This window comes from Scyliorhinus torazame, chromosome 19 (genome assembly GCF_047496885.1).
Source record: "Scyliorhinus torazame isolate Kashiwa2021f chromosome 19, sScyTor2.1, whole genome shotgun sequence".
NCBI lineage: Eukaryota > Metazoa > Chordata > Chondrichthyes > Carcharhiniformes > Scyliorhinidae > Scyliorhinus > Scyliorhinus torazame.
In genome coordinates, this window is record NC_092725.1 from 4507413 (window position 1) to 4523763 (window position 16351).

Consider the following 16351-nt stretch of genomic DNA (forward strand, 5'->3'; position numbering starts at 1 on the left):
GTTTGGAGACTGAGGGAGGGGGGAGCGAGAGAGTCCCACAGTTTGGAGACTGAGGGAGAGGGGAGTGAGGCAGACCCACAGTTTGGAGACTGAGGGAGGGGGTGTGAGGGAGTCCCACAGTTTGGAGACTGAGGGAGGCAGAGTGAGGGAGTCCCACAGTTTGGAGACTGAGGGAGGGGGCGTGAGGGAGTCTCACAGTTTGGAGACTGAGGGACGGGGGAGTGAGGGAGTCTCACAGTTTGGAGACTGAGGGAGGGGGGAGTGAGGGAGCCCCCAGTTTGGAGACTGAGGGAGGGAGAGTGAGGGAGTCCCACAGTTTGGAGACTGAGGGAGGGGGGAGTGAGGGAGTCCCACAGTTTGGAGACTGAGGGAGGGGGGAGTGAGGGAGTCCCACAGTTTGGAGACTGAGGGAGGGGGAGTGAGTGAGTCCCACAGTTTGGAGACTGAGGGAGGGGGTGTGAGGGAGTCCCACAGTTTGGAGACTGAGGGAGGCGGAGTGAGGGAGTCCCACAGTTTGGAGACTGAGGGAGGGGGCGTGAGGGAGTACCATAGTTTGGAGACTGAGGGACGGGGAGTGAGGGAGTCTCACATTTTGGAGACTGAGGGAGGGGGTAGTGAGGGAGTCCCACAGTTTGGAGACTGAGGGAGGGGGGAGTGAGGGAGTCCCACAGTTTTGAGATTGAGGGAGGGGGGAGTGAGGGTGTCCCACTGTTTGGAGTCTGAGGGAGGGGGGAGTGAGGGAGTCCCACAGATTGGAGACTGAGGGAGGGGGGAGTGAGGGTGTCCCACAGTTTGGAGTCTGAGGGAGGGGGGAGTGAGGGAGTCCCACATATTGGAGACTGAGGGAGGGGGGAGTGAGTGAGTCCCACAGTTTGGAGGCTGAGGGAGGGGGTAGTGAGGGAGTCCCACAGTTTGGAGACTGAGGGAGGGGGAGTGAGTGAATCCCACAGTTTGGAGACTGAGGGAGGGGGGTGCGAGAGAGTCCCACAGTTTGGAGACTGAGGGAGGAGGAGGTGAGGGAGTCCCACAGTTTGGAGACTGAGGGAGGGGGAGTGAGTGAGTCCCACAGTTTGGAGACTGAAGGAGTGGGGAGCGAGAGAGTCCCACAGTTTGGAGACTGAGGGAGAGGGGAGTGAAGGAGCCCCACAGTTTGGAGACTGTGGGAGGGGGAGTGAGGGAGTCTCACAGTTTGGAGACTGAAGGAGTGGGGAGCGAGAGAGTCCCACAGTTTGGAGACTGAGGGAGAGGGGAGTGAGGGAGTCCCACAGTTTGGAGACTGAGGGAGGCGGAGTGAGGGAGACCCACAGTTTGGAGACTAAGGGAGGGGGTGTGAGGGAGTACCACAGTTTGGAGACTGAGGGACGGGGGAGTGAGGGAGTCTCACAGTTTGGAGACTGAGGGAGATGGGAGTGAGGGAGTCCCACAGTTTGGAGACTGAGGGAGGGGGTGTGAGGGAGTCCCACAGTTTGGAGTCTGAGGGAGGCGGAGTGAGGGAGTCCCACAGTTTGGAGACTGAGGGAGGGGGCGTGAGGGAGTCTCACAGTTTGGAGACTGAGGGACGGGGGAGTGAGGGAGTCTCACAGTTTGGAGACTGAGGGAGGGGGGAGTGAGGGAGCCCCCAGTTTGGAGACTGAGGGAGGGAGAGTGAGGGAGTCCCACAGTTTGGAGACTGAGGGAGGGGGGAGTGAGGGAGTCCCACAGTTTGGAGACTGAGGGAGGGGGGAGTGAGGGAGTCCCACAGTTTGGAGACTGAGGGAGGGGGAGTGAGTGAGTCCCACAGTTTGGAGACTGAGGGAGGGGGGTGTGAGGGAGTCCCACAGTTTGGAGACTGAGGGAGGCGGAGTGAGGGAGTCCCACAGTTTGGAGACTGAGGGAGGGGGCGTGAGGGAGTACCACAGTTTGGAGACTGAGGGACGGGGAGTGAGGGAGTCTCACATTTTGGAGACTGAGGGAGGGGGTAGTGAGGGAGTCCCACAGTTTGGAGACTGAGGGAGGGGGGAGTGAGGGAGTCCCACAGTTTTGAGATTGAGGGAGGGGGGAGTGAGGGTGTCCCACTGTTTGGAGTCTGAGGGAGGGGGGAGTGAGGGAGTCCCACAGATTGGAGACTGAGGGAGGGGGGAGTGAGGGTGTCCCACAGTTTGGAGTCTGAGGGAGGGGGGAGTGAGGGAGTCCCACATATTGGAGACTGAGGGAGGGGGGAGTGAGGGAGTCCCACAGTTTGGAGGCTGAGGGAGGGGGTAGTGAGGGAGTCCCACAGTTTGGAGACTGAGGGAGGGGGAGTGAGTGAATCCCACAGTTTGGAGACTGAGGGAGGGGGGTGCGAGAGAGTCCCACAGTTTGGAGACTGAGGGAGGAGGAGGTGAGGGAGTCCCACAGTTTGGAGACTGAGGGAGGGGGAGTGAGTGAGTCCCACAGTTTGGAGACTGAAGGAGTGGGGAGCGAGAGAGTCCCACAGTTTGGAGACTGAGGGAGAGGGGAGTGAAGGAGCCCCACAGTTTGGAGACTGTGGGAGGGGGAGTGAGGGAGTCTCACAGTTTGGAGACTGAAGGAGTGGGGAGCGAGAGAGTCCCACAGTTTGGAGACTGAGGGAGAGGGGAGTGAGGGAGTCCCACAGTTTGGAGACTGAGGGAGGCGGAGTGAGGGAGACCCACAGTTTGGAGACTAAGGGAGGGGGTGTGAGGGAGTACCACAGTTTGGAGACTGAGGGACGGGGGAGTGAGGGAGTCTCACAGTTTGGAGACTGAGGGAGATGGGAGTGAGGGAGTCCCACAGTTTGGAGACTGAGGGAGGGGGTGTGAGGGAGTCCCACAGTTTGGAGTCTGAGGGAGGCGGAGTGAGGGAGTCCCACAGTTTGGAGACTGAGGGAGGGGGCGTGAGGGAGTACTACAGTTTGGAGACTGAGGGACGGGGGAATGAGGGAGTCTCACAGTTTGGAGACTGAGGGAGGGGGGAGTGAGGGAGTCCCACAGTTTGGAGACTGAGGGAGGGGGGAGTGAGGGAGTCCCACAGTTTGGAGACTGAGGGAGGGGGGAGTGAGGGAGTCCCACAGTTTGGAGTCTGAGGGAGGGGGGAGTGAGGGAGTCCCACAGATTGGAGTCTGAGGGAGGGGGGAGTGAGGGAGTCCCACAGATTGGAGACTGAGGGAGGGGGGAGTGAGGGAGTCCCACAGTTTGGAGGCTGAGGGAGGGGGGAGTGAGGGAGTCCCACAGTTTGGAGACTGAGGGAGGGGGGAGTGAATGAGTCCCACAGTTTGGAGACTGAGGGAGGGGGGAGTGAATGAGTCCCACAGTTTGGAGACTGAGGGAGGGGGGGGAGCGAGAGAGTCCCACAGTTTGGTGACTGAGGGAGGGGGAGGTGAGGGAGTCCCACAGTTTGGAGACTGAGGGAGTGGGAGTGAGTGAGTCCCACAGTTTGGAGACTGAGGGAGGGGGGAGCGAGAGAGTCCCACAGTTTGGAGACTGAGGGAGAGGGGAGTGAGGGAGTCCCACAGTTTGGAGACTGAGGGAGGGGGTGTGAGGGAGTCCCACAGTTTGGAGACTGAGGGAGGCGGAGTGAGGGAGTCCCACAGTTTGGAGACTGAGGGAGGGGGAGTGAGGGAGTCCCACAGTTTGGAGACTGATGGAGGGGGAGGTGAGGGAGTCCCACACTTTGGAGACTGAGGGAGGGGGGAGCGAGAGAGTCCCACAGTTTGGAGACTGAGGGAGGCGGAGTGAGGGAGTCCCACAGTTTGGAGACTGAGGGAGGGGGCGTAAGGGAGTACCACAGTTTGGATACTGAGGGACGGGGGAGTGAGGGAGTCTCACAGTTTGGAGACTGAAGGAGTGGGGAGCGAGAGAGTCCCACAGTTTGGAGACTGAGGGAGAGGGGAGTGAAGGAGCCCCACAGTTTGGAGACTGTGGGAGGGGGAGTGAGGGAGTCTCACAGTTTGGAGACTGAAGGAGTGGGGAGCGAGAGAGTCCCACAGTTTGGAGACTGAGGGAGAGGGGAGTGAGGGAGTCCCACAGTTTGGAGACTGAGGGAGGCGGAGTGAGGGAGACCCACAGTTTGGAGACTAAGGGAGGGGGTGTGAGGGAGTACCACAGTTTGGAGACTGAGGGACGGGGGAGTGAGGGAGTCTCACAGTTTGGAGACTGAGGGAGATGGGAGTGAGGGAGTCCCACAGTTTGGAGACTGAGGGAGGGGGTGTGAGGGAGTCCCACAGTTTGGAGTCTGAGGGAGGCGGAGTGAGGGAGTCCCACAGTTTGGAGACTGAGGGAGGGGGCGTGAGGGAGTACTACAGTTTGGAGACTGAGGGACGGGGGAATGAGGGAGTCTCACAGTTTGGAGACTGAGGGAGGGGGGAGTGAGGGAGTCCCACAGTTTGGAGACTGAGGGAGGGGGGAGTGAGGGAGTCCCACAGTTTGGAGACTGAGGGAGGGGGGAGTGAGGGAGTCCCACAGTTTGGAGTCTGAGGGAGGGGGGAGTGAGGGAGTCCCACAGATTGGAGTCTGAGGGAGGGGGGAGTGAGGGAGTCCCACAGATTGGAGACTGAGGGAGGGGGGAGTGAGGGAGTCCCACAGTTTGGAGGCTGAGGGAGGGGGGAGTGAGGGAGTCCCACAGTTTGGAGACTGAGGGAGGGGGGAGTGAATGAGTCCCACAGTTTGGAGACTGAGGGAGGGGGGAGTGAATGAGTCCCACAGTTTGGAGACTGAGGGAGGGGGGGAGCGAGAGAGTCCCACAGTTTGGTGACTGAGGGAGGGGGAGGTGAGGGAGTCCCACAGTTTGGAGACTGAGGGAGTGGGAGTGAGTGAGTCCCACAGTTTGGAGACTGAGGGAGGGGGGAGCGAGAGAGTCCCACAGTTTGGAGACTGAGGGAGAGGGGAGTGAGGGAGTCCCACAGTTTGGAGACTGAGGGAGGGGGTGTGAGGGAGTCCCACAGTTTGGAGACTGAGGGAGGCGGAGTGAGGGAGTCCCACAGTTTGGAGACTGAGGGAGGGGGAGTGAGGGAGTCCCACAGTTTGGAGACTGATGGAGGGGGAGGTGAGGGAGTCCCACACTTTGGAGACTGAGGGAGGGGGGAGCGAGAGAGTCCCACAGTTTGGAGACTGAGGGAGGCGGAGTGAGGGAGTCCCACAGTTTGGAGACTGAGGGAGGGGGCGTAAGGGAGTACCACAGTTTGGATACTGAGGGACGGGGGAGTGAGGGAGTCTCACAGTTTGGAGTCAGAGGGATGGGGGAGTGAGTGAGTCCCACAGTTTGGAGACTGAGGGAGGGGGGAGTGAGGGAGTCCCACAGTTTGGAGACTGAGGGAGGGGGGAGTGAGGGAGTCCCACAGTTTGGAGACTGAGGGAGGGGGGAGTGAGGGAGTCCCACAGTTTGGAGACTGAGGGAGGGGGCGTAAGGGAGTACCACAGTTTGGATACTGAGGGACGGGGGAGTGAGGGAGTCTCACAGTTTGGAGACTGAAGGAGTGGGGAGCGAGAGAGTCCCACAGTTTGGAGACTGAGGGAGAGGGGAGTGAAGGAGCCCCACAGTTTGGAGACTGTGGGAGGGGGAGTGAGGGAGTCTCACAGTTTGGAGACTGAAGGAGTGGGGAGCGAGAGAGTCCCACAGTTTGGAGACTGAGGGAGAGGGGAGTGAGGGAGTCCCACAGTTTGGAGACTGAGGGAGGCGGAGTGAGGGAGACCCACAGTTTGGAGACTAAGGGAGGGGGTGTGAGGGAGTACCACAGTTTGGAGACTGAGGGACGGGGGAGTGAGGGAGTCTCACAGTTTGGAGACTGAGGGAGATGGGAGTGAGGGAGTCCCACAGTTTGGAGACTGAGGGAGGGGGTGTGAGGGAGTCCCACAGTTTGGAGTCTGAGGGAGGCGGAGTGAGGGAGTCCCACAGTTTGGAGACTGAGGGAGGGGGCGTGAGGGAGTACTACAGTTTGGAGACTGAGGGACGGGGGAATGAGGGAGTCTCACAGTTTGGAGACTGAGGGAGGGGGGAGTGAGGGAGTCCCACAGTTTGGAGACTGAGGGAGGGGGGAGTGAGGGAGTCCCACAGTTTGGAGACTGAGGGAGGGGGGAGTGAGGGAGTCCCACAGTTTGGAGTCTGAGGGAGGGGGGAGTGAGGGAGTCCCACAGATTGGAGTCTGAGGGAGGGGGGAGTGAGGGAGTCCCACAGATTGGAGACTGAGGGAGGGGGGAGTGAGGGAGTCCCACAGTTTGGAGGCTGAGGGAGGGGGGAGTGAGGGAGTCCCACAGTTTGGAGACTGAGGGAGGGGGGAGTGAATGAGTCCCACAGTTTGGAGACTGAGGGAGGGGGGAGTGAATGAGTCCCACAGTTTGGAGACTGAGGGAGGGGGGGAGCGAGAGAGTCCCACAGTTTGGTGACTGAGGGAGGGGGAGGTGAGGGAGTCCCACAGTTTGGAGACTGAGGGAGTGGGAGTGAGTGAGTCCCACAGTTTGGAGACTGAGGGAGGGGGGAGCGAGAGAGTCCCACAGTTTGGAGACTGAGGGAGAGGGGAGTGAGGGAGTCCCACAGTTTGGAGACTGAGGGAGGGGGTGTGAGGGAGTCCCACAGTTTGGAGACTGAGGGAGGCGGAGTGAGGGAGTCCCACAGTTTGGAGACTGAGGGAGGGGGAGTGAGGGAGTCCCACAGTTTGGAGACTGATGGAGGGGGAGGTGAGGGAGTCCCACACTTTGGAGACTGAGGGAGGGGGGAGCGAGAGAGTCCCACAGTTTGGAGACTGAGGGAGGCGGAGTGAGGGAGTCCCACAGTTTGGAGACTGAGGGAGGGGGCGTAAGGGAGTACCACAGTTTGGATACTGAGGGACGGGGGAGTGAGGGAGTCTCACAGTTTGGAGTCAGAGGGATGGGGGAGTGAGTGAGTCCCACAGTTTGGAGACTGAGGGAGGGGGGAGTGAGGGAGTCCCACAGTTTGGAGACTGAGGGAGGGGGGAGTGAGGGAGTCCCACAGTTTGGAGATTGAGGGAGGGGGGAGTGATGGTGTCCCACTGTTTGGAGTCTGAGGGAGGGGGGAGCGAGAGAGTCCCACAGTTTGGAGACTGAGGGAGAGGGGAGTGAGGGAGTCCCACAGTTTGGAGACTGAGGGAGGGGGTGTGAGGGAGTCCCACAGTTTGGAGACTGAGGGAGGCGGAGTGAGGGAGTCCCACAGTTTGGAGACTCAGGGAGGGGGAATGAGGGAGTACCACAGTTTGGAGACTGAGGGACGGGGGAGTGAGGGAGTCTCACAGTTTGGAGACTGAGAGAGGGGGGAGTGAGGGAGTCCCCCAGTTTGGAGACTGAGGGAGGGGGGAGTGAGGGAATCCCATAGTTTGGAGACTGAGGGAGGGGGGAGTGAGGGAGTCCCACAGTTTGGAGACTGAGGGAGGGGGAGTGAGTGAGTCCCACAGTTTGGAGACTGAGGGAGGGGGGAGCGAGAGAGTCCCACAGTTTGGTGACTGAGGGAGGGGGAGGTGAGGGAGTCCCACAGTTTGGAGACTGAGGGAGGGGGAGTGAGTGAGTCCCACAGTTTGGAGACTGAGGGAGGGGGGAGCGAGAGAGTCCCACAGTTTGGAGACTGAGGGAGAGGGGAGTGAGGGAGTCCCACAATTTGGAGACTGAGGGAGGGGGAGTGAGGGAGTCCCACAGTTTGGAGACTGAGGGAGGGGGTGTGAGGGAGTCCCACAGTTTGGAGACTGAGGGAGGGGGAGTGAGTGAGTCCCACAGTTTGGAGACTGAGGGAGGGGGGAGCGAGAGAGTCCCACAGTTTGGAGGCTGAGGGAGGGGGGGAGTGAGGGAGTGATGAACAGGTTGAGGGATGAAGGGTTTACGGGGTCTATGTGGCTCGATGGGGATGATTGGGGGGAGCGGAGTGTGCCGGGTCCCTACCTTACAGTCCTGCTCCCAGAAGGATTTGGGAACCAGTTGGATCGGGAGGTGAGTTTTCATCACTCTCGGAGACGCCATTTTCTCAATCAGTTCAACACCTGTGAGATGGAGATGTTACAGCATTCCTCAAATAATCCAGCTCACATTGTACACCCGACCCTCCCAGAGGTACGGGTCCCCCCTGGGCACTGACTCTCCCCGGGGTACAGGTCCCCCGTGGGCACTGACTCTCCCCGGGGTACGGGTCCCCGGACGGGCTCCGCTTCTTCCCGGGGTACGGGTACACCCCCCACCCCCCACGGGCTCCGCCTCTCCCCGGGGAGCCTCCCATGTGACCACGGAGAAGTCTCCCATTAAACCCCTGGAGCCTGTTGGCAAACCTCCGAGAGAGGAGATCCCTCCTCATCCCCAACTCCAACCGGAGATCCCCTTCTCCTGAAACTGTGCCCCCCACCACCACCCCCAGCTAGTTTCCCCCCCCCCCCCAACAATATGGGAGACATCCGCTCAGCATCCGCCCTGTCCAGCCCCCTGCTCCCCCTCAGAATCTGAAAGGTTTCATTAAGACACCTCTCGTTCTTCTAAACTGCAATGGGTGCTGATGTGTTGGGTAAGCTTGGTCTGCGAGGACTGCGTTTACTGTAGCAGAGAGAGAGACAGGCTTCCAACACTTGAATAAATGCAACTCTATTTTATTAAACTCTTAACTATTAAACATGGTTGAACTGTGGGTTGACACGATGCTGAGTTGACTGGAGACCTGAGGCTAACCTGACCAGACTATCTTACTGCCACATGGTGGATGTTCTAGTTGCTGCTCACAGGCTCTGACTGTCTCAGAGGCTGCATCCCGAGAGAGCGGGTAAACTAGTGCCCTCTGGTTATATAGTGGCTGTGTCCTGTCTGGTGATTGGCTGCTGTGTTCTGTATGTTCATTGGTCATGCTTTGTGTCACTCACTTTCTGTCTGTGCGCCATCAGGGCAGCACGGAGGCACAGTGGTTAGCACTGTGGCTTCACAGCTCCAGGGTCCCAGGTTCGATTCCGACCTGGGTCACTGTCTGTGCGGAGTCTGCACATCCTCCCCGTGTCTGCGTGGGTTTCCTCCGGGTGCTCCGGTTTCCTCCCACAGTCTAAAGATGTGCAGGTTAGGTGGATTGGCCATGATAAATTGTGTCCAAAATTGCCCTTAGTGTTGGGTGTGGTCACTGGGTTATGGGGTAGGGTGGAGGTGTCGCCCTTGGGAAGGGTGCTCTTTCCAAGAGCTGGTGCAGACTCGATGGGCCGAATGGCCTCCTTCTGCACTGTAAATTCTATGATCTATGATCCCAGGAATCACCCTGGGAAATCTCCTCTGACCTGCTCCGACACGAGTCTATCCCTCCCTGAGTAAGGAGACCCAAACCGTTTGCAGTACTCCAGCTGCAGAAACACCCTCAACAGTTGCAGTGATATTCCCGCCTTTTGTACCCCTCCCCCCACGTCCCACGGTAACGATCTCACCAGGTGTGCTCTTCTCTATAAACCTTTCGAGGAAGGGGATTCGTTCATAGACGGGAGCTCGTTTACACATCTTCACATCACCGTTCTGATTGATCAGATCCACAATTTCCTGGATCCAAGTTGTCCCTGTGGAGAGAGAGAGAGACAGAAAGACAGAGAGAGAGAGAGAGAGAGACAGAAAGACAGAGAGAGAGAGAGAGAGACAGAAAGACAGAGAGAACGAGAGGGACAGAAGGACAGAGAGCGAGAGAGACAGAGAGAGGGAGACAGAGACAAAGAGAGAGAGAGAGAGACAGAGAGAGACAGAGAGAGAGACAGAGAGAGAAAAGGAGAGAGAGAGAGACAAAGGCAGACAGACAGACAGAGACAGAGAGAGAGGGAGAGACAGACAGAGAGAGAGAGAGAGAGGCAGGCACAGAGGGACAGTAAGAAATAGGGATCAAGCGAGAGTGAGGGAGAGACAAAGGGAGATGGGGGGAAGAGGTACAGACGGAGAGAGAGATGTTGAGAGAAAGATGGCGTAGTATACAGAAAGGCCGAGATAGAGCGAGACATAAAGTAACGGTGACAGTCAGAACATGTGTAAGAGAGAGAGTGTGACAGAGAGAGGGAGAACAGAGAGAGTGTGGAACAGAGTTAGAGTGAGAGACACACAGACACTTTAAATGTCCCATGAGTGGCCGAATCAAATTCACACAGATTCCAACAGCCCTCCTCAAGCCTGGGCTTGACCACCCTCCACCAGGAGGCCTGGTCCCTCTCCCTCCACCTTGAGGCCTGGGCCCCTCACCCTCCACCAGGAGGCCTGGTCCCTCTCCCTCCACCTTGAGGCCTGGTCCCTCTCCTCCCACTGTGAGGCCTGGTCCCTCTCCCTCCACCGGGAGGCCTGTACCCCTCCCCTTCCACCGTGAGGCCTGGGCCCTCTCCCTCCACCGTGAGGCCTGGGCCCCTCCCCCTCCACCGTGAGGCCTGGGCCCTCTCCCTCCACCGTGAGACCGGGACCCCTCTCCCTCCACCGTGAGGCCTGAGCCCCTCTCCCTCCACTGTGAGGCCTGGGCCCCTCACCCTCCACCAGGAGGCCTGGTCCCTCTCCCTCCACCTTGAGGCCTGGTCCCTCTCCCTCCACCGGGAGGCCTGTACCCCTCTCCCTCCACCGTGAGGCCTGGGCCCTCTCCCTCCACCGTGAGGCCTGGGCCCCTCCCCCTCCACCGTGAGGTCTGGGCCCTCTCCCTCCACCGTGACACCGGGACCCCTCTCCCTCCACCGTGAGTCCTGAGCCCCTCTCCCTCCACCGTGAGGCGTGAGCCCCTCTCCCTCCACCGTGAGTCCTGGGCCCCTCCCCCTCCACCGTGAGGCCTGGGCCCTCTCCCTCCACCGTGAGACCGGGACCCCTCTCCCTCCACCATGAGGCCTGAGCCCCTCTCCCTCCACCGTGAGGCCTGGGCCCCTCTCCCGCCACCGTGAGGCCTGGGTCCCTCCCCCTCCACCATGAGGCCTGGTCCCTCTCCCTCCACCATGAGGCCTTGGCCCCTCTGCCTCCACCGTGAGGCCTGGTCCCTCCCCCTCCACCGTGAGGCCTGGTCCCTCCCCCTCCACCGTGAGGCCTGGGCCCCTCCCCCTCCACCGTGAGGCCTGGGCCCCTCCCCCTCCCCCTTGAGGCCTGGGCCCCTCACCCTCCACCAGGAGGCCTGGTCCCTCTCCCTCCACCTTGAGGCCTGGTTCCTCTCCTCCCACTGGGAGGCCTGGTCCCTCTCCCTCCACCGGGAGGCCTGTACCCCTCCCCCTCCACCGTGAGGCCTGCGCCCCTCTCCCCACACCGTGAGGCCTGGTCCCTCTCCCTCCACCGTGAGGCCTGGGCCCCTCCCCCTCCACCGTGAGGCCTGTTCCCCTCTCACCTGATTTGGGGTAGGTGGCGATGAGCAGGTCATCGGGCTTTGCCTGGAAGTTTTTCACCGTCTCCCAGTTATCAGCCAGCCAGGCGGGAAAGGGGACATCTTGCAGCAGTTTGAGCTGCGGCCTCCTGAGTGTGAGGCCTTGCAGCTCCGGATGGTAGTCCAGCTCCATCTCCAGGATCCTGAAACTGGACAGCACCATGGTCAATTCACTCAGGACCCAGAGGCTCCCGTCTCCCTCACTCCCCCCCCCCCCACCCCCCACTGACCCTCACCCACAGCGACACAGAGGCTCCCGTCCCCCTCACTCCCCCCCTCCCCCCCCCTCCCACTGACCCTCACCCACAGGGACCCGGAGGCTCCCTCACTCCCCACCCACACTGACTCTCACCCACAGAGAAGCTCCCGTCTCCCTCACTCCCCCCCCCCACCCCCCGACTGACCCTCACCCACAGGGACCGAGAGGCTCCCGCCTCCCTCGTACCCCCCCACTGACCCTCACCCACAGGGTGCGAGGCGCTCCCGCCTCCCTCGTACCCTCCCACTGACCCTCACCCATAGGGACCGAGAGGCTCCCGTCTCCCTCACTCCCCCCCCCACTGACCCTTACACGCAGAGACCAGACTCATAGATTCATTCACACACACTGACACACACAAACTCACACTCACTGACACACATACTCGGAAACACTCACACTCATAAACACTCACACTCAGCCACACACACATACTCAGACACACACGTAGTCAGACACACATGCACACTCAGAATCACACACTCAGACACACACACACACACACACACACAGGCACTCAAAGACATACACACTCAGACGCACACAAAGACAGACAACATGTACACTCAGACACACACACTCAGACACACACACACTCAGACATACACACACTCACAAACACTCACACTCGGACTCACACACACTCAGACACACACACACTCAGACAAACACACATACTCAGCCACACACATAGTCAGACACACATGCACATTCAGACTCACACACTCAGACACATACACTCAGACACACACTCAGACACACACACTCTCAGACACACACACACTCAGACACACGCACACACTCAGACACACACACGCACATCCAGAAAACACACTCAGACACATACACACACACACTCAAGCACAAACACGCACAGACTCAGACACACACACACTTAGACACACACCTACTCAGACACACACACTCAGACGCGCACATACACAGATACACACACCCTCAGACACACACACAAACACACACCCAGACACACATACACACACTCAGACACACACATTCTCAGGCACAAACACACACTCAGGCACACACACACACTCAGACACACACCTACTCAGACGCACACACTCAGACACGTACTCAGCCACACACACATACACAGATACACACACCCTCATACACACACACATGCACACACTCAGAAACACTCATTCACACACACATACTCAGGCGCACATACACAGTCAGACACACACACGCACAGCCAGAAAACACACTCCGACACTTACACACACACTCAAGCATACACGCGCACACACTCAGGATCACTCAGACACACACACATACTCAGGCGCACATACACAGTCAGACACACACACACTCAGACACACACACTCAGACACACACACTCAGACACACACACTCAGATACACACATTCAGACACACACACTCAGGCACACACACACACTCAGACACACACTCAGATACACACATTCAGACACACACTCAGACACATACACACATACTCAGACACACACACTCTCAGACATACACACACTCAGACACACACATTCAGACACACACTCAGACACATACACACATACTCAGACACACACACTCTCAGACATACACACACTCAGACACACGCACACACTCAGACACACACACGCACACCCAGAAAACACACTCAGACACATACACACACACTTAAGCACAAACACGCACAGACTCAGACACACACACTTAGACACACACCGACTCAGACACAACCTCAGACCTACACTCAGCCACATACACATACACAGATACACACACCCTCAGACACACACACATACACACACCCAGACACACATACACACACTCAGACACACACTCAGACACACACACTCTCAGACACACACACACTCAGACACACGCACACACTCAGACACACACACGCACATCCAGAAAACACACTCAGACACATACACACACACTCAAGCACAAACACGCACAGACTCAGACACACACACACTTAGACACACACCTACTCAGACACACACACTCAGACGTGCACATACACAGATACACACACCCTCAGACACACACACATACACACACCCAGACACACATACACACACTCAGACACACACATTCTCAGGCACAAACACACACTCAGGCACACACACACACTCAGACACACACCTACTCAGACGCACACACTCAGACACGCACTCAGCCACACACATATACACAGATACACACACCCTCATACACACACACATGCACACACTCAGAAACACTCATTCACACACACATACTCAGGCGCACATACACAGTCAGACACACACACGCACAGCCAGAAAACACACTCCGACACTTACACACACACTCAAGCACACACACGCACACACTCTGAAACACTCAGACACACACACATACTCAGGTGCACATACACACTCAGACACACACACTCAGACACACACACACTCAGACACACACACTCAGACACACACATTCAGACACACACACTCAGGCACACACATACACTCAGACACACACACTCAGACACACACACTCAGACACACACACACTCAGACACACACACTCAGACACACACATTCAGACACACACACTCAGACACACACTCAGATACACACATTCAGACACACACTCAGACACATACACACATACTCAGACACACACACTCTCAGACATACACACACTCAGACACACACTCTCAGACATACACACACTCAGACACACACTCAGATACACACATTCAGACACACACTCACATACTCAGACGCACACACTCTCAGACATACACACACTCAGACACACGCACACACTCAGACACACACACGCACACCCAGAAAACACACTCAGACACATACACACACACTTAAGCACAAACACGCACAGACTCAGACACCCACACTTAGACACACACCGACTCAGACACACACTCAGACCTACACTCAGCCACATACACATACACAGATACACACACCCTTAGACACACACACATACACACACCCAGACACACATACACACACTCAGACACACACATACTCAGGCACAGACACGCACACCCAGAAAACACACACAGACACATACACACACACTCAAGCACACAAAACGCACACACTCAGACGCATACACACTCAGGCACATACACACATACTCAGGTACACACACATTCAGACACACACACTCTCAGACACACACACACTCAGTCACACACACTCTCAGTCACACACACTCTCAGACACACACACTCTCACACACACACACACTCAGACACACATACACTCAGACACACACACATGCACACATTCAGACACACACACTCAGACATACGCACACACTCACGCACATGCAGAAAACACACACAGACACATACACACACACTCAAGCACACACAACGTACACACTCAGACACATACACACATACTCAGGCACACACACATTTAGACACACACACTCTCAGAAACACACACACTCAGATACATACACACACACTCAGACATACACACACTCACAAACACTCACACTCGGACTCACACACACTCAGGCACATACACTCAGACACACACACACTCAGACAAACACACATACTCAGCCACACACATAGTCAGACACACATGCACATTCAGACTCACACACTCAGACACATACACTCAGACACACACTCAGACACACACACTCTCAGACACACACACACTCAGACACACGCACACACTCAGACACACACACGCACATCCAGAAAACACACTCAGACACATACACACACACACTCAAGCACAAACACGCACAGACTCAGACACACACACACTTAGACACACACCTACTCAGACACACACACTCAGACGCGCACATACACAGATACACACACCCTCAGACACACACACAAACACACACCCAGACACACATACACACACTCAGACACACACATTCTCAGGCACAAACACACACTCAGGCACACACACACACTCAGACACACACCTACTCAGACGCACACACTCAGACACGCACAACCACACACACATACACAGATACACACACCCTCATACACACACACATGCACACACTCAGAAACACTCATTCACACACACATACTCAGGCGCACATACACAGTCAGACACACACACGCACAGCCAGAAAACACACTCCGACACTTACACACACACTCAAGCATACACGCGCACACACTCAGAAACACTCAGACACACACACATACTCAGGCGCACATACACAGTCAGACACACACACACTCAGACACACACACTCAGACACACACACTCAGACACACACACTCAGACACACACTCAGATACACACATTCAGACACACACATTCAGACACACACACTCAGGCACACACACACACTCAGACACACACTCAGATACACACATTCAGACACACACTCAGACACATACACACATACTCAGACACACACACTCTCAGACATACACACACTCAGACACACACATTCAGACACACACTCAGACACATACACACATACTCAGACACACACACTCTCAGACATACACACACTCAGGCACACGCACACACTCAGACACACACACGCACACCCAGAAAACACACTCAGACACATACACACACACTTAAGCACAAACACGCACAGACTCAGACACACACACTTAGACACACACCTACTCAGACACACACTCAGACCTACACTCAGCCACATACACATACACAGATACACACACCCTTAGACACACACACATACACACACCCAGACACACATACACACACTCAGACACACACATACTCAGGCGCAGACACGCACACCCAGAAAACACACACAGGCACATACACACACACTCAAGCACACAAAAC

General features: G+C 57.1%; 1 protein-coding gene across 2 annotated transcripts in view; it reads right to left on the bottom strand.

Moving 5' to 3' along the window:
• Positions 1-16351, bottom strand: part of LOC140395990 (sulfotransferase 1 family member D1-like) — a 135204-nt gene that overhangs the window by 46704 nt on the left and 72149 nt on the right. For both annotated transcript variants that reach the window (XM_072484025.1, XM_072484026.1), the window contains exons 2-4: positions 11254-11438; positions 9359-9484; positions 7857-7954 (exon numbers count right to left, since the gene is read on the bottom strand). In XM_072484025.1, coding sequence (XP_072340126.1) covers positions 7857-7954; positions 9359-9484; positions 11254-11422 — 393 coding nt within the window. In that variant the 5' untranslated portion in view covers positions 11423-11438. The remainder of the gene's footprint in view (positions 1-7856; positions 7955-9358; positions 9485-11253; positions 11439-16351) is intronic.